This window comes from Geospiza fortis, unplaced genomic scaffold (genome assembly GCF_000277835.1).
Source record: "Geospiza fortis unplaced genomic scaffold, GeoFor_1.0 scaffold16, whole genome shotgun sequence".
In the NCBI taxonomy this organism is placed as follows: domain Eukaryota; kingdom Metazoa; phylum Chordata; class Aves; order Passeriformes; family Thraupidae; genus Geospiza; species Geospiza fortis.
In genome coordinates, this window is record NW_005054302.1 from 2,151,461 (window position 1) to 2,172,763 (window position 21,303).

At 40.3% G+C, this 21,303-nt stretch overlaps 1 protein-coding gene across 2 annotated transcripts in view; it reads left to right on the forward strand.

Annotated features, from left to right (window-relative positions):
• Nucleotides 1–19,420, forward strand: part of SPATA13 (spermatogenesis associated 13) — a 169,571-nt gene extending 150,151 nt beyond the window's left edge. For both annotated transcript variants that reach the window (XM_014311782.2, XM_031066033.1), the window contains exons 5-13: nt 1,745–1,881; nt 2,449–2,628; nt 3,684–3,869; nt 5,950–6,129; nt 6,751–6,983; nt 9,385–9,514; nt 9,939–10,311; nt 14,123–14,197; nt 15,414–19,420. In XM_014311782.2, coding sequence (XP_014167257.2) covers nt 1,745–1,881; nt 2,449–2,628; nt 3,684–3,869; nt 5,950–6,129; nt 6,751–6,983; nt 9,385–9,514; nt 9,939–10,311; nt 14,123–14,197; nt 15,414–15,595 — 1,676 coding nt within the window. In that variant the 3' untranslated portion in view covers nt 15,596–19,420. The remainder of the gene's footprint in view (nt 1–1,744; nt 1,882–2,448; nt 2,629–3,683; nt 3,870–5,949; nt 6,130–6,750; nt 6,984–9,384; nt 9,515–9,938; nt 10,312–14,122; nt 14,198–15,413) is intronic.
• The last annotated feature ends 1,883 nt before the right edge of the window (nt 19,421–21,303 follow it).

The following is a 21,303-nucleotide window of genomic DNA, read 5'->3' on the forward strand; positions in this document are numbered from 1 at the left end:
AAAAAGTATTGATCTTTTAAATAGGGGTTCTGCATCCTTCTTGCTTAAGCAGATGATACTGTTAATGTGAATGTCTATTTAAAATGCTGGAGAGTAGAACAGAATAGCCATGTTTTGTTGTGTCAAGACTTATGCCATATTTTTACATTTTTAATGGAAAGAAAAATTTTGCAAGTTTTTTATTGAATCTGTGTGGTGATCTGCTTTGATCTCTCTGGCAAATTAATGCTCAGATGAGTGAGGATGCCGGTGATGGTATGCGTGCCCTGAGGAGGGGGTTGCAGTATTTCTCCCTATAAGGTAAATAGCAGATGGCAGCAGGATGCCTGGTAGTAGTAGGTGCACGGAATAAAGCCAGTTGTCGTCTCCTTGCAACTCTAACCCATCCAGAGCCCAGAGCTCAGCAGACAGGCAGTGCCCAGGTCTGAAGCAGAGTAGAGAAGAGGCAGTGTCAGGATCCTGACGCTCAGCCTTGCTGCTTGTTGGAATTGGCAGGTTCAATAATTCTGCTTCAATGTCCCTTCCCAGACACTCAGGAGTAAGAGTTGCTCTGTTGACTATGTGGCAACTTACCTGGGACTAGCCTTTAGCAAAGAAGTTCGGGGCTAGCAACCTGTTCTGAATTTGACTTTTTACTTTTTAATGCGTTTTTGAGCATTGTATGATCTTCAGACTCTAATTCACAGCTTGGACTTGCCATAAGAATAAATCTTTAGGAATAAATTAACAAGGACCAGAGAGTGCACTCAAGCACGGGGCTACTGGTCATGAATGCTTCTTGATCCTGGGTGCTTTGAACATTACAGGCAGCTTTCAGAGGCAAACCCACTTGGACAGGGTCCAGCACTGAGCACTGTGGGTGTCAGTCAGTCAGTCAGTCAGTCAGTCAGTCAGTCAGACTTGTTCCTGAGGTCAGCCCCCAGTTCTATTCCTCTGCCAGTGGTGATTGCCAAAAGGATCTGTCACCCAGTGGTGTACCCCAAAGGGGTTTTGTAGTTTTATACAGTAACAGTGTTTCTTGTGTGGCTGTGTAATAAGATGAAACCCATTTTAGTCCTGACCTCGCTTTCTATACAAAGCTGCCTCCTTGGTCAGAAAATGTACAATTGTCAAACCAAGAAACTGTTGTGATTTGGGAAAATTGGTTTTTTGTAGGGCCATTCCACCATGCCAGTCTGGGCTCCATGTCTCCCTGAGCCTTGGTGCTGGCAGAGCCTCCCCAGTTCGTGGGAGAGGTGGCAGCAGCCAGCACAGAGCTGGGGCTGCACATGGGCTGCCCACCCCTCTCATGAGTGGGTGGGCACAGAACCATTAGGTCCTTGTGTCCCTGCAGGGGATGTGATGGTGTGAGGGCACCCAGCCTGGGGGTGACAGTGTCCCCACTGAGTGCTCGGGGCTGCTGGGGCTCTCACATCTGCTGCCTGGGAAATGACATTGGGGCTTTCCTTCTGATACTGGCCATTTAAGGTTTCCTCTGATAAAAAATAAGTAAGGAATCATTGTAGTTCTGGGTTTTTTGTGTATGAAAGTTTTATCAGCTGCTAAATGAGAAATTCTAAAAATGAGTAAAGCGTATTTAATGACGGAAAGGTGGTTTTCCTGAGACCTCTGCTATCCTCCACTCCTGCTGTTACTGTTTTATTCGTGACAACAAAGGCAATTTCTCAGCAATTCCTCTTGCATTGTTGTCTTTCTTTGAATCATGAAAATGATGAAGCAAACAGCTGTTGCACTTTTGTTTTAGTTGCTGCAGATGGTGGGACTGAATCTTCAGCCTTAGTGGATGACAATGGCAGCGAGGAAGATTACAGCTACGAGGAGCTCTGCCAAGCTGCTCCCAGGTACCTGCAGCCCGGAGGGGAACAGCTAGCAATTAATGAGGTAATGTCCGGGGCTTTGCGTTGCTGGGATGATGACACAGGGAGGGCAGGGACAGGGGTGGGGGATGTGGAGGGATGTTTTCCACAGTCTGAGATTTTGTAGTCATAAAAAATTCAATGGCAGTAGCTAGTTTCTTTGGAAGGGATTTTTGTTTGCTCCAGTGGTGAATACCTTTTTGTGGGTAAAACTTTGTTTTGTACACTCCTTTACTAGCATTATTGTGGTTATTGCAATTTTTCAGTAAATTGTGATTCCTTCTATAACCTCTCCTAGTGTTTCCAAGAAGGGAGTGGGGGAAAGGGGACAGTTTGAGTGGGTTTAATTTTCCCTCTGGGTTTTATACCATCACAGACTGTAACTGTTACCCTATGTAACTGCTCTGGAGTGGGATTCTGGTTGTGTTCACTAGTGAGAATATGCATAGATTTCTGAAAATCTGAAATTTTAGTTTTATCCTGTAACAGGAGTAATAGGCAATCTAGTGACCTATATTGCTATCTTTGTAATTTATGAACACTTCATAGTTTATCTTCCATCCTTTGCAATCTCATTTTCTTCCTATCTTAGCTGATAAGTGATGGCACCATCGTCTATGCAGAGGCTCTCTGGGACCATGTCACTATGGATGATCAAGAGCTGGGCTTCAAAGCTGGAGATGTCATTAGAGTTCTAGAAGCTTCCAATAAAGACTGGTGGTGGGGAAGAAATGAGGACAAGGAGGCCTGGTTTCCAGCTAGCTTTGTCAGGGTGAGTAATTCTTTTGCTTCTTGCTTTTGCACCATTGCAAGATTCCTAGCAGAGTGCAACAGTTGTCATGGCATTACATTTCATACCTGATCCTCAGCATGTTTATAGCTGAACCTCAGTGGTGTAACCCCTAACAAGTTCACAAGGAAAAAAGGAGTAGATAATCACACCCTAAGATCCCTTAGCTCCTCTGACAACTTTTACTCTGTCTTCTTCATTTGGTCCCTTTGTAACCAAAGGGGTTTCTTAAACAGAGATTACAAGAGAAGGAAGCTCAACCAGAAAGTCATCAGTGTATACAGAGAGGACACAAGAGTTCTCTTAAGGGCAGGGAAGAGCTATGCTGCAGGGATTTCTTGGTAAAATAGGGCTTAATTTATTATCAAGGACATTGTGTAGAAATCTGGTTCACAGTCTGAACTCCGCAGTCAGAACTCACCCAGATTAATGACAGTGTAACTCTCAGATGGTAAAAAATTGAATTATATTTTAGAAAATAATTTGAACTGCCTTTTGAGAACCTGTAGTGAAACTTGGACCGCACTGCATGAAGTACTACATACACAAAGTGCAGCAGGTGGTTGCTCCCTTTCCCTTTCCTAGATCTCTAGGCAACCTGAGCAATCAGACAGAAGTCAGAAAAGGAGGTGCTGCTGTCTGTATCATACAGATGGGGCACAGGGAAACTATTTAAAAGTGGTTGAATGCCTGCTTTTGTAATTTTTACCCCTATGCTAACTTGCCAAACACATTAACTATTAGTAAGGGTCAGAAATAAGCTTAACTCTGAAAACTACATGAACAGCACAACATGGTCTGTCTCAAATACTGTGAGTAGAAGTCATGTATTTAACCAGACAGAAATCTCAATGCTTTATTTGAATATGCAGTGAGTACAATGAGACAAATCCTGTTGTGAAGTCCCCTCTATAAGATAAGAATGAGAACATGTCTGTATCCACTCTTCTCTTAGATATAAGAAGTTTATAACAGTTTTACCGCACGTTGTAAAACTTTCTGCTTCACTCTAATTGCTTTGTTTGTTCTGGCTGCAGCTGCGAGTTAATCAGGAAGAAGTGCCAGAAAATTGTAGTAATATCCAGGATGAAGAACAAGATTCAGATATTAGCAAGCATCGCCAGAAAATAGCTGAAAACAGGGATCAGATGAGAACCAACGTTATACAGGAAATTATGAAAACAGAACGAGTCTATATCAAGCATCTCAAGGACATCTGTGAGGTACATGCTTTAACCTGAGGACGTTCTGCTGACCTAATGAGAACAAATCATTCCATATCAGTTGAGAACCACAGTGGTTTCTTATTTCAAAATACTCCCAATTGCACTTCTGATGCTGTCAGTCAGATTCTTAGTTTCCTTTTACGGCTTTCCTCTCTGATGACTGCCATGAGCCATTGCTTCCTTTCTTTTAAAAAAACTTCCATTTTTGACAGCAAAAAAGTGCCTCTCTGACTCCTATTTCTATAATAAATGAGAGAAGGAAGTCCAGTTTATTTAGAGCTCTTTGCCACTGTATAGAAAACTTTGGGTAACTGTAGTAAAATAATTTGCAGTTCAGTTACCAGACTTCTTGGAAGTAACTTGTAAAGAGTATTTGCTAAATGGTTTTTCTCCCTGTTTTCTCAAGCAAGGAGATTTTTACTGGATGCTTAGGAGTTACGAAGAAACCTTAAGTGTGTTTTAGATTTGCCTTGCTTGTTTGAACCATAAAATGGGGGTGGTTTTCTGCTTTTTCCTCAATATTTGTTGGAGGCTCACACTTGGGCAAGAAGCTTCTTAATACTTTTCACTGAAGTTTGCCTCTTCTGACATGAGTTATGATGCATTTGACCTGTATTTGACTTGTTTTTGTAGTTTGCATCTGAAATGGTGCTAAGCAACCTACAAAAATATTCTTTGTAGCCTTAGTTTGCTAGGTCTGTCCTTGTATTTGTCATGCTGTCATCCTTTAGTCCACCACTTACCATTAGATTGTTTAATTCACAGCAAAGTAGACAAGGTAGCAGTAGGTTTTTATTTGTTTTTTTTTTTTCTTTTTTTTTTCCATTTTTAGATCAGGTTTTTTTCTTGAAGAGAGAAAAAATGGAGAGAAAGGACAAAAATTGGTTACCAACTGGCTAATTTTAAAACATTAAATGTAAATTTCATCATTTATATTCATTGTTTACTTAAGCTAGTAAGATTGATTGTGTGCATGAAAGACCAGGGAAGAATTTGTACACTCTGCTATGCTGCTGCTATGGCTAGCTGAGTTCTAGGACATGATCTCATATTTTACTGACCTGTTAAGACTTAGACACATATTAATTAATTAATTTTCTCTAATACGTATATCCTATACCTGGTTTTTAATATCTGGCAAGCCTCTGAGTTTAGTACAAGAGAGCAAGCACATATTTTCCAAGAAGAGAAGCAATGGGCCATGCTCAGCATGTGGGATAGAGATAGTCTGCTGTCCTCAGAGTGAATCTGTAGGGTAGTGCATGTAGGACATAAGGCTGAAAATACACTCAAGTAAGACTAAGCCAGAAAAGCTACACAGATAATAACCCAAATTTGCAAGCTCAGCCCTTGCATGAATCCCTCAGGCTGGCTGTAGCCAGGATCATGAAGCTAGAGTACACCCATAAAACATGTTTTACATTCAAGAAGTGTCTGCAGTCCACATTACAGGAGCCACACAGGAATTAGCTTTCCCTGTTGGTGCAGTAGGAAATGCGGTAGCTGGCTTGCAGCGTAGCCACTGCACAGCTCTCAGAGCAGATGGCTGTGGAGGAGACAGGAATATTCCTAACAGTGCCAGCAACAGTCAGCGTTACTTCCTGGTAAACCTCACCAGAGCAACTGCAAGGCTGTTTCAGCTGTCTGCTCCCAGAGCTGTTTGCGGGAGGCCTGCCTGCCAGCAGCCAAATGGAGGAGTCTGGCAGATAGCTCCTATCCCATCAGTTAACCTTTGCACTCCCTGAGCCCTGGTGCTGTAAGTGCTGTGAGACTATGAGCACAGCAGCTCTTCCTGGGGCTTCAGTCCCTGCAGTGCATTCACAACAGGGAGATGCAAGTGGGCTTTACACTCGGGACATTCCCTGGTTCACTTGGGGTACCCTGAGACAGGGGCTGGACCCCAGGAATCCACATGTGAACATCTCAGGTGCAAATCTGAACTTCTGCTTCTGTGTGTGTCTAGAAAACCACTCCCTTGCCTGGAGACCACGGGGGTCATGGCAGCTCAAATGATTTTGTTCAGAGTAGGACCTGTCTCACATCCTCAGACTAAGGAGTGTTTTTTATTTCATTTCAGGGTTACATTCGGCAGTGTCGCAAACATACAGGAATGTTCACCACAGCTCAGCTAAGCACCATTTTTGGAAATATTGAAGATATTTACAAGTTCCAAAGGAAGTTTCTGAAGGATCTTGAGAAACAGTACAACAAAGAGGAACCTCATCTAAGTGAAATAGGGTCATGTTTTCTTCAACATGTAGGTTGAAAAAGTTGATTTTATTTATGAAATTACCAAAATATGATAATAAAAAGCCAAGTTACCATATTAGGAGGGGATTTCACTAACATGTACTTCTTAAATAATAAACTGGCAGCATTTTAGAAGGTAAAGTAACTTGCAGTTAATTAAATATTTGTTTTAGATTTCTCCTCAGCTTTAGCAATCATGTTTTTTGTAAACAGTTTTAAGTTTCTTTGTTGAAACTCTAATGATCACAGATGATGCAGTGATCTCATATTCAGCAAGCAGAAACTTCATACAGACATTAAGGAAGGTGGGTAGTGAGGAGATAGGCTGTGAGTTCTTGATAGAGACTTGCTAAGCCTATAGCTGTCTTCCCCAAAGAAAAATACTTTTTAAAGTGAGTTTGATTATCCTTACTCAAGAAGAGACCTTTATTTCTGTGTTCTGACAAAGAAGGGTACATGGTTTTGACAGCTACAAAGTAGATTTCTGCATATTTCAAGGCTGATCAGCCTGTAAGCAATATAGAAAATTGATTACTTAATCTAATTATATATAATAGATATTACAAAAATTGCTTTTCTCCTTTATAAACAAATACTTCAGTAAAGTTGTACCTTTTTTTTTTAATAGCAAGAAGGCTTTGCTATTTATTCAGAGTATTGTAACAACCATCCCAGTGCCTGCATTGAGCTCTCCAGACTGATGAAGCAGGGCAAATACCGCCACTTCTTCGAGGCCTGTCGCTTGCTTCAGCAGATGATTGACATTGCCATTGATGGTTTTCTTCTCACACCTGTTCAGAAAATCTGCAAATATCCTCTGCAGCTTGCAGAATTGCTCAAATACACCACTCAGGAGCACAGGTGAGAGAATGAATATAACAAATTCTGTAATAGTAGTAACATCTAATTACTCAGGTTTTCTGGGTGGCACAACATTGTAGGTTTTGAGATCAGGAACAAAACTGCCATGGACCATGATAAACGGGGCTTCTGGAACCATCACAGTCAGTCACCAAAACAGTATCTGAAAGTGCAGCACAGGGGACTGAGAGGATGCATGCCACAATGAGGAACAAGTCAAAGAGAGAGAAGGAGAAGAAGATGGTGTGTAAACAGGATGCAGGGAGGAATGTGTAATTCAGAGTGAAAAAAAAAGGCCAGTGTGTGAAAAGAAATCAAGGAGAAAGAAATCCAAAGAGGGAAAGATTCATAAAAGTTGTGGATGTAAGAAAAAGTGAAGATTGCCTTAGAAAATAACCACAACCTGATTAAGTTTGGAGGTAACTTGTTTTAGAAACTTGGTAGTAATAAACATTACCTTAGTTTGCAGTAAAGTCCAGGTACTAGATTTTCAGCTGGCATAAATAAAAATAGAAGTTGCAGATAGCCTTTCCGGTATACCCCTGCACTGATTCGATCTTTGACTAAATTATGATTTTATCTGTAAGTGTCTTTTTATCTTGTATAATTGCAAGAAAGTATTCCATTGTGACCCTGTGCTCAAAGTCCAAATGAAGCCTGAGGCAATGTTTTCTTGGCCAAAGTCAGTGCTTTAACCTTGAGAAAACTCCCCTTGGAGACCACTGGATTTTTGCCAGAGGCAAAATACAAGGTCTGGGGAGCTCTGACATTTACACGTGAAATGCCTCTATTCAGTTCTGTGACTACCTGGGAAGTGCTGCAATAAGAATTACTAACTAGAGTTTCTCTTTCGCTGCTACTAATTTTAGAAAGGTTATTCTGTGAGCTATTATACCTGCAGATAAAGTGACAGCGAGGTCTCACCACCTTTCTCCCGCAGTACCTACTTTCCTCTTGTGTGACACAGCATCCAGAGATGCCTTCAAGCGCAGAGAGGCACCCACTGTGCAGAGATGCTCATAAACAGGCAGATCTACACCCACATGGAGCCTTGGGAAAGGCTACAGCCAGCTGGGGGTTTTGGTAGCATTTTGTTTTCATAAAAAATTTGAAGTTCCAATATGCGCAACCTGCTGTGAAGGCCACAAGTTGTGTAGCAAGTGTGGAATAAATACCAACAAAGCAAAAAGGAACTGAGATAAGGAAGGGCAAGTGTAGCAGTATGGATATCATGTGGTCACCCTGTGGGGCATCTCCCTGGCGTTAGTAGGATCCTGTTACTGTTAATCTCACTTTCTGTATTCGGTGTGGCAGAATAGAGTTCCCACTGATGTAAATAAAGAGAGGAGAGAATGCACACATTCAGAAGGGAAGCACATCCATCAGCAGCAGCCAATGAAAATTGGAACTGAGACAGAAGCAGATAAAAAGGACAGCAAGGCTAACGCCTTGGCAGGATTTATTTCTGGTTCGTGCTGTTTTCTGCCTCTGGCTCCCTTTTCTGCAAGAGGCATTCTGATAAAAGAGGAAAAGCAGCTGCTCTGCTGGGATTCCTTTAGCAAGAAATATGTCTCTTTCCTTCTCTCTTTTGAGAGATTCCATTTGACAAAGGTGAAGGAGAGATGGATGCTATTCAGAGGAGAAAAAAAAGCCTGCCTGCAAGCTTGGGGAGATTCATAGGCATGTTAAGAGCTCAGGAAAGAAGGAGGGGAGCAGAGCATTGCAAGAAGGACAGGAGGATTGGCCTGAGTTAATTGCATTAGTCCTGAAGCAGGAAGGGGCAAGTGGCCATCATGGCTTTCACACATTTGTCCTGTAGAAACTGGATGCTTTCTTATTGTCTCCTTTAATTCCTCTCTCTGGTTCCCCTGTTCTTGGGTTCCTCTCACCCTCTGTGGGATTGATTTTGGTTTTTTTTCCCGTCCACCTAGCATCCTCCATTTGTGTTCATTGACTCAGTCATGGGGAACAAAAAGAAGAAAATACAGTTGTTAAACATGATTAAAAGAATGCTCTTCCCAAAAAAATCTGACTTAAGTCTTGCCTAAAAAAATAGTCCTTTGATGAAATATAGCCATCACTGAACTCAGTAGGAGTTCTACCCTTGTTTTCAGTAGAGACAGTGTTGCAGTTCATTAATCAATCTCTTCTGCCTCCTTCCACCAATCTAATAATTTGCTCTAGACAAGCCCAGCAGTACAGCAGCACTGAATTGTACAGGCTACTGTGTGGGATTTGGGATAGCAGGAATCAGGTTCCTCTTTTTTAAGTACCTGAGTAGAGGGATAAGTAGATAATGTGGGCTACTACTGCAGGCACTGTGGTTACATCATTTCCATGGTTTGTGATTGCATCATGTCCATTGTCTAAGTGATCCTTGAAATGTGCTTACATTTCCCAGTGATTATAGCAACATAAAAGCTGCATATGAGGCCATGAAGAATGTGGCATGCCTAATCAACGAACGAAAACGGAGACTAGAAAGCATAGACAAGATTGCCCGTTGGCAAGTCTCTATCGTGGACTGGGAGGTGAGTGTCAGCCTGTGTCTTTTCCTGGGCAAATGTACTGTGTACAATACTTGTTGTCCCCTGCAGGAGTCTTTCTGCGTAGGTGCTTGTTTATGGTGTCTACTTTTCAAGTGGTCATTGCTCAGTTAAAAGTCCAGTTGCTTAATTTACAATGTTTCTGTTACTGATTAACCTTGTTTATAGTTCAGGAAGAGCAGTATGTAAAAGGGACACTTGTCTTTGAGATGAGATGACAAAATGGAGCTTTTAAAAATGTTGAATCTCATTTGGAAGTTTGGTAGTTCTGTCAGAACGGGAACCTGTTTTACTGACTTAAATGTTTAAGATTTGATTATATAGTGAGACTGGTTAGACACACTCTGAGATCTTAAAATATTATTTACTTACTACATATCTCTACATCTCTATATACCTGTCTTCCTAGGGACCAGATGTGCTAGCCAGAAGCTCAGAACTGATCCACTCAGGAGAGCTGACCAAAATATCAAAACAAGGCAAAAGCCAGCAGAGGACTTTCTTCCTTTTTGACCATCAGCTTGTGTTCTGTAAGAAGGACTTGCTGAGAAGGGACATTTTGTATTACAAGGATCGTATTGACATGGACGAGACAGAAATTGTGGACGCTGAAGATGGCAGAGACAAAGATTTTAACATCAGTGTCAAGAATGCTTTTAAGATAATAAACAGAACAACAGAAGAGATTCATTTGTTCTGTGCAAAAAAACAGGAGGATAAAAAGAGATGGATGGAGGCGTGTGAAAATGAAAGGAGAAGAGTTCGAGAAGATAAGGAAATGGGTGAGTGAAACAATTTCTAAACAATGGTTAAAACAAACTTGCTTTTGCAGTTCTTTGTTTTGTACAGATGTGCACTCTGTCTTCTTGAGCTGGTGTCCGTTTCTTACCTGACCTGATGTTTAGCTGTGTAAGTGAAGCCTATTTAGGTGTGTTTGCCCTGTCACTGTGGGCCAAAGGTCCAGGGCAAATAGCGTCATCCATATGATTCTGGTGCTTGGTGGAGCAGAATGAGAGATGAGATATGACAAGATGCAAGTCACAAAAACCAATCAATAATAAAAATCCATCTAATATCCTAGCACTTTTGTATGAAGGATTGGTCAAAAATATCTGTCCATAAAGCATGCTTTTTTACAAAGCCAAGCATCAATAATTGTAGATTTATATTGTCTCTGTCATATAGTGGCACCTCCTGTGTCCAGGAGGCCCATGCAGTTGTATGGTGTCATTAACTACAGAGCCAGCAATAGCACCACTGGACAGTGAGTGGCACTGGCACATTTCTCTGGCACTGGCACAGAGAAATGAAGCCAAACCTTGAGTGAGCAGGAAAAAAGGTAGTAAATCCTAGGACCAGTTTTAGACCTGCAGCCTATGGGACACTCCAAGGACAGTGTGTCTTCTGTGTCTATCTATAGTTAGGATTGCTTTTTTGGTTTTGCATCATTTCATGCGTCCTTTAAGATCAGTGACAAAAAGCTCCAGCAAAATTTAAATGGCGAAATATATACAAAGAAAGCAGCAACACTAATTTTAAAAAAAAGAAAACTCTTTTTAGTGTTTCTAAAAAGTCATGTTAGTGCATCTGTGAATATCAGCTGCATGAGAACTTCTCCTTTTCAGTAACATTCTTGAGGCTAACGCTTTGGACTGACATCAGGTTAACACTGGAAGTGCAGTGAAGTGGATGATGCAATTCAAAAATTATTGAAACTTAAACAAGATGCCAAACCTTATATTCCATGATCATGTAAAACATGTGGTCAGAATAATAGGAAGACAGGAATAACCCTTACATTACAAATATAACCCTTTTGATCCTAGTTGCTTTCTCTTGTTTGATTCTGTTGTAAGTATGATAAAAATAAGGCCTCTTCCTTATGTATTTTAGATAGTCCATAAGCAGAAGAAAATACTTAAAAGTTTGCCAATTCATTCTCAATCTAAAATCAGTTTTAATCCTTCCACATTGCACTAACTGCTGCAATTAATCCCAGTCATCTTGAGTCTGGAGTAAGCAATGAAGGAGCCACAGCTAAACTTCCCTCAGACTTTGGAAACCTGACTCTTCTCCAGTGCCGAATGTCACAATGTGACATTACAGTCAGCGTTGGTGGGCACAATGCTGACGGCTTTCGTGCCTTGCTCTATGTGGAGCTTGTTCTGTCACCTTGTGCTCATGGAGATATGAGGTAGCTGCCTTCCCTAATTCACCTAAGCAGCACTCTAAAACAGTGGGTATTGCAAAAGGGTGAAGGTGATCAGAGGGTAATAGAGCAATGCTGAGGATCTGATCATAATTGTCCACACAGTCCCTCTTACAACAAAGTTAAGAATGACTGCACTCCAGTATACAATGAGAATCATAATACAGTGACATGGAAGGATGCTACTGAGTAAAACACAGCTCCTGCACTTTTGTGAGCAAGACTGAGGTAAAGAAGATAAAAACTGAACAAGTGAATGCTTCTATTTCCATCCTTTCTAAGAAGAAGCATTCTTGAGCTCTGCACTGCTTCCTGGGTGGTTACTTTATGGAGCACTGGGAGAGTATGTTGAGCAAGTTAGATGCCGTCTGTCAAGAAGCTCCTGAGGCTCTGCCCTGGGCAGCCACAAGTCTGTCTTGGTGTTACCATTCCTCCTAAGTGACACTGCTGCAGAAATCCCCAAGCATGAGGAAACTGCAGAGGTGTAGCAGCTACAGCCCTAAACTATTTATTCTGCTGGGATCCCATGAAAATCAACATATGATATTTAGAAGAGTAACCATCCAACAGTGGTGGTGGCACTGGCAGTGAGATTTGTCATAAAAGCACTAACCCTTGTTTTGGGGCTGGGTCACAAATTCCCATGGTTGCTGAGTGCGAGAACTGCACAAGGAAGGTCCATTGTGCTTGATACTCCTCAGGCACAGTGCAATATAGTGGGGGGGAAAAAACGCCAGTTAAAAGAGAAACTGTATGTTTGGTAATGGCACATAGACACATGCAGTCTTCTCTGCCCATGTAACATCCAGCTTTCTGTAAAGTTGCTTTTCAAGTGTTGCAGCTCACTATTGTGACGTTCCTGTTTTGGGACAGGTATGATGAACCAGAGGAAAGATAGTTGAGTTGTAATAGCTAATGTCCATCTGGTCTTGTGAGCCACAGTGGCTTGGATCTTTTCTCCATTAGCCAGAAGACTGTTTCTTTTCTAGAATTTCTTCTTTTTTTGGCATAATTAAACATTTCCTTCAGCCAAAGCCAATGGAAAAATGCCACTATTCTCAACCTCAGGTTTAAATTTGTCTTGTTGATTTTGTAAGCTATCTTGCTGAACTAAACACAAAGCCTCTAATCTGACCACTCAGAGAACAAATAATACTCTTTCAATTCAGAACTGCAAATGGCATTTTACTTCTATTTTCAAAGACACTTTGGTGTGAGTCATTGTCTCCCAAACCATATCTAGCTTTTCTTAGCTTTTATGAATATATGAGAGAAAAGACCACAGCCAGAAAAGCCTTCTCCAAACCACTAATAGTAACCCTAAGAAAGTGGTCTGATCTCTCTTGATGAAATTGCTTTCATTTTTAAAAATCTGTTTCCTGTTTCTATAAAGGAAAAAAAAAAAACCCTGCAGAATAAAATAAAATAAACTACTGCTACCCAAAAATTATGGATGTATAGACTAATTTGTAATAACTTCTTCATAAGTTCAGGATAAAAAGCAAAGGGAGTTTTAAAAGTGTAGAGAGATGAGGGAAGATGCAAAATGGAACTGAAGCAGACACTTCATTCTGGCTTTGAACCACAGCTTCTGTGCTCTTTCTGTGCATATGTGTGAAATGAGTGCAGCCTGATGCACGGCATGAAATGAAATAGCATGTGCACCCTGTTGTCACCTTGTGCAAATGTGACATTTGCATGTACCTCAACTGTGTTGTACACAGGGAGAGGAAACTGGAGTGCCTCTACCTGGCCTCGCGAAAGCACCTGTCTCTGGTGCCACCTTCTAGCAGATGGCTGTCATCTCTGTACCCCAGCTCAGCCATACACCTGTCACATGATAGTAAATAGCATAGGGTTACCCATGTGCTTCATGTAAGTTACACAAGGATGTATGAGAAACCCAACTGAGGGATCCAGCCCCAGAATGATGCAGCCAAAACCACATCACAGCCTGCTTCAGCGTCTGCCAGATTTTGTGATACTCTCTGCTGAGTGAAGGGAAAGATACCCAAATTTGTACTAGCAGTGTCTCCAATCTGTTACCCAGGTCAGCTCAGAGTGAGTGAAAAACAAAAGGATTCTGCATTTGTGATCTGTTACTTGGTGACTTGTAGATTTCAAAAATTTTATTTTACACCTTTTTTTTTAATCTCTTGTTATCTGAACTTATCTGTCATTATCCCAGTAGAAAACCCTCTTTAAGTTCATATGACAATACTTCTAAAAACTTCAGGTGTATTGCTACTAAGATTTACTAAAATTTGCTAATTTACTAAAAAAAAGCTTAAAATACAGTTTACTTACTTGTTTTAATTTAATGCAATCAAGTGTTAGATACAGTAATTATGTACTAGTGCCCTAATTTACACTTTGATGTGTAGGTATGGAAATCTCAGAAAACCAGAAGAAACAAGCCATGCTGAATGCCCGTAAGTCAAGGCAAGGAAAAATTAAAGGTGGGTGTTGAGAATTGCATTACCTTCTTACTGAGTTCCACTGATCTTTTCATTAGGAAGTAGCACAGTCTGGCTGTGGCTGAGTTCTTCAATCTTTTAAAAACATTTTTTGTGGCTTACTTGGAGTCAAATAATTGCCATTAACATGTATTTTAATATTAAATTCCAATATCTCTGTAAACTGTCTACTAAATCAGCTCCCTGAGCTTCTTCAAACAGACGAGTTAGTATTCTGTATGTTAAGAGAAGAAACTCAAAAGGTAAGGCAAAGTGTTTATTTTTAAGGTTGTGATGAATTGGATGCACAGGTTAAATTATAAATTAGTGTTACAATTCCTTCATTTGCTTTTACTCAAGGAGCTTGTTCCTCTTTACCAATTCTGTGTCTTGTTTAAAATGTCCTAAAGTTCTTTTTGCAAGCCACATTGTTATATTATTTACAATAACAGTCAAAATGGCTTCTGGCATCCCTCTAGAAGGAAGGATGGACCAGAAACTTGTTTGTCAGGAAATGGCTTTTTTATTCATTTCCTCTCTCAGAAAATAATCACAACAGAAACAAAAAACAACAGATTTTGTCCTTTTCCATCTTAAAGTCAAACTCAGCTAAATCTCTAGTGTGCTGAGAGAAAAGTGGAATAAGATTTAAGTCTGAGTTTAGGAGTGAAGGAGTTGATGTTAGGTTGTCTTCTGTTCACTGGGATTAATGTTCTTAAAGCATTTTCTCTTAATCAATCAATAGATACCCCTGGAACTTGTCTGGATTTTCAGGGGAGTGGCTAAAGTTTGTAATTAGGAGATTCTATTCAGAATCCACAAAGCTCAAAGTCTTAAGAACATTAACCCAGAAAAATGTATTTCAAATGGAAGAAACAACATTCTTGTTGGTAGCAGTATTTTACCCAGCCTTACTCTGAGAGTGGACCGAAGAACCAGTATCTGCTGTTTGAAGTAATTCCTTTGAAATACAAAGATTTATTTGTGCAAACAATATAGTCCAGCTGTGTGAAACTGCTGCTTGTTTTTGGTCATTCTGTTATATTATTTTTACTGGTACTGTTGTCTTCTTAAGCCAAATCAGTGCAGCAATTAAAAACTCAAATATCAGAAAACGTGACCCTTAGTAGCTGTGCCATTCAAGATCATCTTGTCCCCTGGCTCTGTGCTTAAATTTCCCTGGCTTATTCAGGTGCTTTCTCCAACTGTTCTTCTGCAGGTGTGAGCTATAATGGGTGTCCTCTGCCTCCTCTACACCAAACCCTTCATCCCCTTCACCAGCGACACATCACCGTGCCTACCAGCGTCCCACAGCAGCAGGTCTTTGCTCTGGCAGAACCCAAGCGGAAGCCATCTCTCTTCTGGCATACCTTCAACAAACTCACTCCCTTTAAAAAGTGAGAGGCCAAAGGACCTGGAAGGACATCAGCACAGAGGGAGACTCACTCCAGAGAAGGACCTTGGAGACATGGTCAAGCTTACTTGAGCTCAGTGAATCTCCCATTTCAGAGGCAGAACCTTGGGTTCCCTTGAGCCAGGAATGCAGCCTTTGTCTTGGATAAGAAAGAAGTTTGTCAGGGCTGCTCTGAAGTCCATGTTGCCAAGTGTCAGCATTGCTGATGAAGAGCAGTCTCTCTTCTGACAAAGACAACTTGCTGTTACTCAGAAACAGCAGTATTTGATCTCTGTTTCTTAGATATAAGAAGTAGTTGAAGTAGTGATGGAATTGTGCAGGTCATTGTAACATTTCATTTTTCTTAACCTTATATTGATGGCCAAATTTTGGATAGGGAGGAATTTTTCTATAGGGATGTATCAGCAAGGAGTCTTAGGAGAATTTTCTCCTTCCTTCTGGAGCACTGAGCACAGATCACCCATTAAAATCAGGTGGAAATATCCCATGTGATTAACCAGCTGGTGCAGAATTTAGTGGACCCTAATCCTTCCTGTCTTTCTTTTTATTACATTGCCAAATGGCAGGAGAACATCCCGCAAGGCCTTACCATATTCCAGATTGGAACAGGGAAATTTTATTCTGTCCTGTAGAAACAGGAACAGAGTGTGAAAGATATGTGTAAAGATATGTGCATTTATTGCACACAGGTGGAAACAAGAGGAGCCCAGGGCATCTCAGATTGATTCATTTCAGTCAGAGCAGATGCATGCATGTATGCTCTTCAGTGTAGAGCTTTCACATCGCTTTTTCACTCATTTCTTCACCTGGGAGACTCTTCTTTGTATTTCCAATATGTTTATTTCTCTGTGTAAAAAATACATTTTTATTTTCTCACGGAGATAATGTGAATGTACAAAATCAGAGTTGAGAGAGTACATGGCGACTGCTGGCTATGTTACATAGATCTCATGATTTTTATTCATATAGCTGGACTTAGAAAATGAATAAATTGTAATGTAAATATATTGAAGCGGTCTGGTTCCATGCTTCTTGTACACATTCAATTGACAATGGGTTTTGACCAATAACTTCTTCAAAAAGAAGGAGAAATCCTTACTGGAAGGGACAGAGAAATCGTGTGGACCAGAGATGGATTTTTGTCTTGGTGTCATCAGTCCCATTGGAAGAGGAAGAACCTGACTTGATTAAGGTCAGTTCTGGCCAGCATATGCAATCCATGATTTGCATTGCTTCAATTCCTCTGTGGCATGAAGTTGATCTGGGAGAATAACTTTTAAAAAGCCACTAGAAAGAAAGAGGATCCTGATATTTGTAGCACTGATTGTTTCTGCTTGCTTGCTTGCTTGCATCAAGGATGAGAAGACTCTTGGGAATATGGAAGGAAGTAAAGACTCAATATGATTCAGAACTGATTTGCTATGAATGTCTTTAAAATACTTTATCCTATGCTTCTGATTAGGGGCATGACCTGATAATTACGATAGATCCAAGGGTATTCTTTGACAGTGGGCACAATCAGCTTTGTCATGGATCTGTAATATATGAAAAACAAACAAGGGGCTAAACACCAGGCATTTTAACAACAATGCAAAAAGCCTTATTTTAAAGATGTATTTGTTCCTACTACTATTGTTACCTCCACATTTTTATTTACCATCAGTGTTGTGAAGCCAACTATTAACTAGGTTTTGTGATTTCATAACTTTGTGGCCACTTCTGCAAAGCTCAAGTTTGTGGTTTTGATTTTAAATTACATCTTTTTGACAACTGTACATTTCAAATGCCTTGTGTATATAGCTCAGCAATAAGGCAAAGTCTGGTATGCTCAGCCAAATTGTGCCCTGCATAGTAAATTTCATTGCTTGTGCTTTCCCATAGCAATGGGAGATGATGTAAACTAGTTAAGAACTGGAAGTGCACACTGACATTTGCAGTGATCCAGCTGAAAGAAAATGCACAGGGAAGTCAGTGAAAAAAGCTGCTTGTATATTTCTCTTGATGTTTAAGCCAGCTATTGCTGCTCAGATTTTTAAAAATAGATCTAAATGCACAATTTAAACACAAGGAGCAGACTTCCAAATGCAGGCATGGATGCACACCCTTCCCCTCAAATGAGTAAGCCTTTTGCGTTTCTTCTATACCCATTTTTGTGGGTACTTGCCACATTCAGGCCTGTAAACCAATGAGATGCACATACGGTGTGAGTGAAGATGATGTTTTTCATAATCACATTCTGAAAGACTTGTTCTAAGTGCAAAAAAAAGGCTGAAGTTGGATTGTAGTGCTCACCCAGAAACTTTGCTAGCTGGACCTTGAAGACATTATGAGATCCACATTTACATGTGTCTTTGCTGAAACCAACTTCCTTCCAGTGCTCAGTTCTTTGGGGTCCTGGAAAAAAAAGGTTTGGGGATCTTTCTTTTGACATGTCAGTGCCCATGAAGGCTCTTCCCGTGTATTAGTCCTGGTGCCTTAGCCCTAAAAATGAACAGAAATGTTTGCATATGGTTTTGGATGCAATAGGTTTTTTCTCAATAAGTGAATTTCAAAGAGATAAAATATTTCATGGTGCAGATTACTCAGGACAGTTTTACATATAGTACCCTTCATGTAGACATGGTTGTTTTGTAATGCTCTTTCTTTGCAATTAAGATCAAATACAGTAAGACAGGCCAAATTTATACTATGCCATAGTCTTTTAAACAAATTATAGTGAAATGAAAACACATCTTATTCAACAATTAAGACAAATATTTACTTGGGAGCTAGCCTCACTTCAGAGTTTGTGGGAAGGAGTTGCAACTAAAATGTAGAAGTTTGAATTGTAGAAACTCTTGCCCTGATTCTCCTTCTGGTGACAAAACTTATATATATCATCAGAAAGCTGTGATGGCAACATCTGTTCTTTTCCACTTGCATGCTTTAAGTTACTATAAAAAATTCTAGGGCAACAACTAAGAACATTTGTGCCTCATTTTGATAAAGCCCAGCTGGAGCCTTCCTGATGGCCTGCTGAGCAGATAACCTCAGACTTTTTGCATGAGATGCAGTAAAATATAATTGTTCTCAAATGTGTTCCCACTGAGTTAGGAAATGCCAAACCATAATTGCATCCAACTCAGAGCATTTGATGTATAAAATAATAAGATTGTTTTACAAGTGGCTCTTGCCATGCTAAATTTCACATTGAATTTTAGTGGTCAGCGTAAGAACTGAGTTCAAAGACAGACTTCTCAAATGTTCCACATTTTAGTTGTCTTTTGGAAATAATTATATCACAATTTTGGAGCCAAAGGTCTTTAGCCATAACTAACACAGTACCTTTCTCTGACTGCCTTTCTGCTTTCTTTTCTATATGTGTGGCATTTGTATGTAGGAGATGCCTTCTAAATGATCTCTAATTTAAAACTCTTTGTTGTAAATACTAGGGATAACTTGCATATATATTTTATTTTGGTGTTTTGTAACATTATACCTTCCATACATTGCTTTGTGCACCTCACCCTGTGTGTGTGCTGTTACACGTTGTAAATGAAATGTCCTGGCTGCAGAGCAGAGGAATTGGCTGTTGACAGCTGAAGTACAATGTATAGGACAGCAGTAGCTTGATGTGCATTTCTTCTGGAGTAACTGCATTGCAAGGTTATTTACTCTTTGAATGTTGTTTGTCAAATGAATCTATTTTCTGGAAATAACTACAAACTTACATTCCTATTATTTTTCTCTTATTGTACATGGTTGAATTAAATAATATACAAAGCTGAAGTTCCTCATCTGTGTCTTATAAAACTTTATGTGCAGTTTTAAAATTGTTGTGGTTTTTATATTGTCCATGAAATTTCCTTCATGATGCGAAAATGTATCAACTGTCATATTTCTTCTAGTATTTTAAAGAAAAAAGTCACACCACGCTCTCTTGTTTTCCCAGTAACAGCTTCAGTACTTCTCAGCACAAGTTTATTTTAACAATGCCTAAGCCTGGTTCTGGTATTGAACTCTTCACTGTTCAGGCAAAGCCTGTACTTGTTGCTGTCTCAGCCTGACATTACTGTGCTTTACCTTGTCCTGGCAGAGGCTTCACACAGTACCCCTTGCAATACATGCAGGTGCAGCTTCTGTGCTAATAAAGCTCCTGCTAACAGAAGATGGTGACTTAAGTTTTGCAGGGCAGGTAAGGAGGATTTAATTTTATTTTCTTTGGAACGAAAGCAAACCCATTTAAAGGGGTTCACCCAAAAGGCGTGTTCTGCACATGTGTGAACAGGCTTACCTGTCTGCTTGATAGAGCAATGGGCAACACAGCTGGGGATTTGACTTCTCCGATTCAGGGAAATTTTGTGTCTTATTATTTTGACAGGGCAGAGGACCACATCTGAAAGGTGTGCCTGTGTCCTTCCTGCTCCAGGCTGTGTTGAAAATTGTATTTTGCTGAGACCAGCTTTAACAAAATAACATACTTTGCTGAAATCTTTTCATCAGAAACATTTTGATGAGTTCAACTGCTGGCACAATAGTTGGTTTGCTAATTCTTTACCCCTCTTTCCAACGTCTGGGCTCTTATATTTCTTGGTTCATCTCACAGCTGAGAGTTTCTGCCTCCCAAGGTTGCTGCTGTGGTGGGATGTGTGCTGAGTGCTCCAACATTAAAGTGAAAGGCACAGTTTGAGCACTTAGTGAGATAGATTGGATGACATAAAAACATACCCGAAGCAAACACTGGAGTAGGATGTAGCAATCAGTAGGCTTTCTAAGGACCCTGTGGTTCATCTGGCTAGGGTGAGCTCATTTGTGCCTTTTATTTCATGCTTGGGCAGTCCTCTAAATCCTCTAAATTGTTCTGTACTTTCAGCTTTTAAGTTCCTTGAGAGCTGATCTATCAGATGGAGCTTTTAGTTTGCACAGAAGTAGCACTGCTTGTCTTAGATTTTTTTGTTGTTGTTTAGGTTTTTTCCAAAGGCTGCATAATGATCTGTGCTTGGTAAGAGAGACAAGGATTCAGGCTTTTTCATGTTCCAGAATCAGAGGAGAAACGAAAAACTCAGCAGTGAAAAACAGCACACCATGTAGTTTGTAAGGAAGGCACATAAATACTCCTTATACAAATAAATGTGTTTCTAAATGCTTTACAAAATCTAGTTACTATGTCTGGAGGATATCTAATTATGAGAATATGATAAAGCTGTATAAACTGTTAGCACACTTTTTTTGTTAATCTTAAGTCCCTGTTTAGTTCACTGCAATCAGAACTTGTCCAGTGCTTGGAGTTGAGAACTCACCTACTGCCACTATTAGGAATTGAAGCTCTGATTTCAAAAAACAGACGTGTGTTTGTGTGTTTGTGTGTGTGTGTGTGTAGGTGTGTGTGTGTGTACATGTGTTTACACCTGCACCTCCTTTGTAGGCTTCATCCATGGGGCATCCCCAAATGTCTCTGCTGGCACCTACAGCAGGTTGCACCAGACAAGTGACCCACATCCATCACACCTTCCCTCTGTTTACATTACATCATTGTCTGTTTACAACACATCATTACATCCTACATTTCTGTTATTTCTGTTGTGCATCTTGGGGGGGATTGGGGGGGTGTGTATGTGTGATTGACACCTGGACAACATTTATCTGAGTCATTTTAATGTTGTAAGCATTCAGAGTGGGACACCTGCATTGGCAGCCAAACCACTCTGCGGACAAG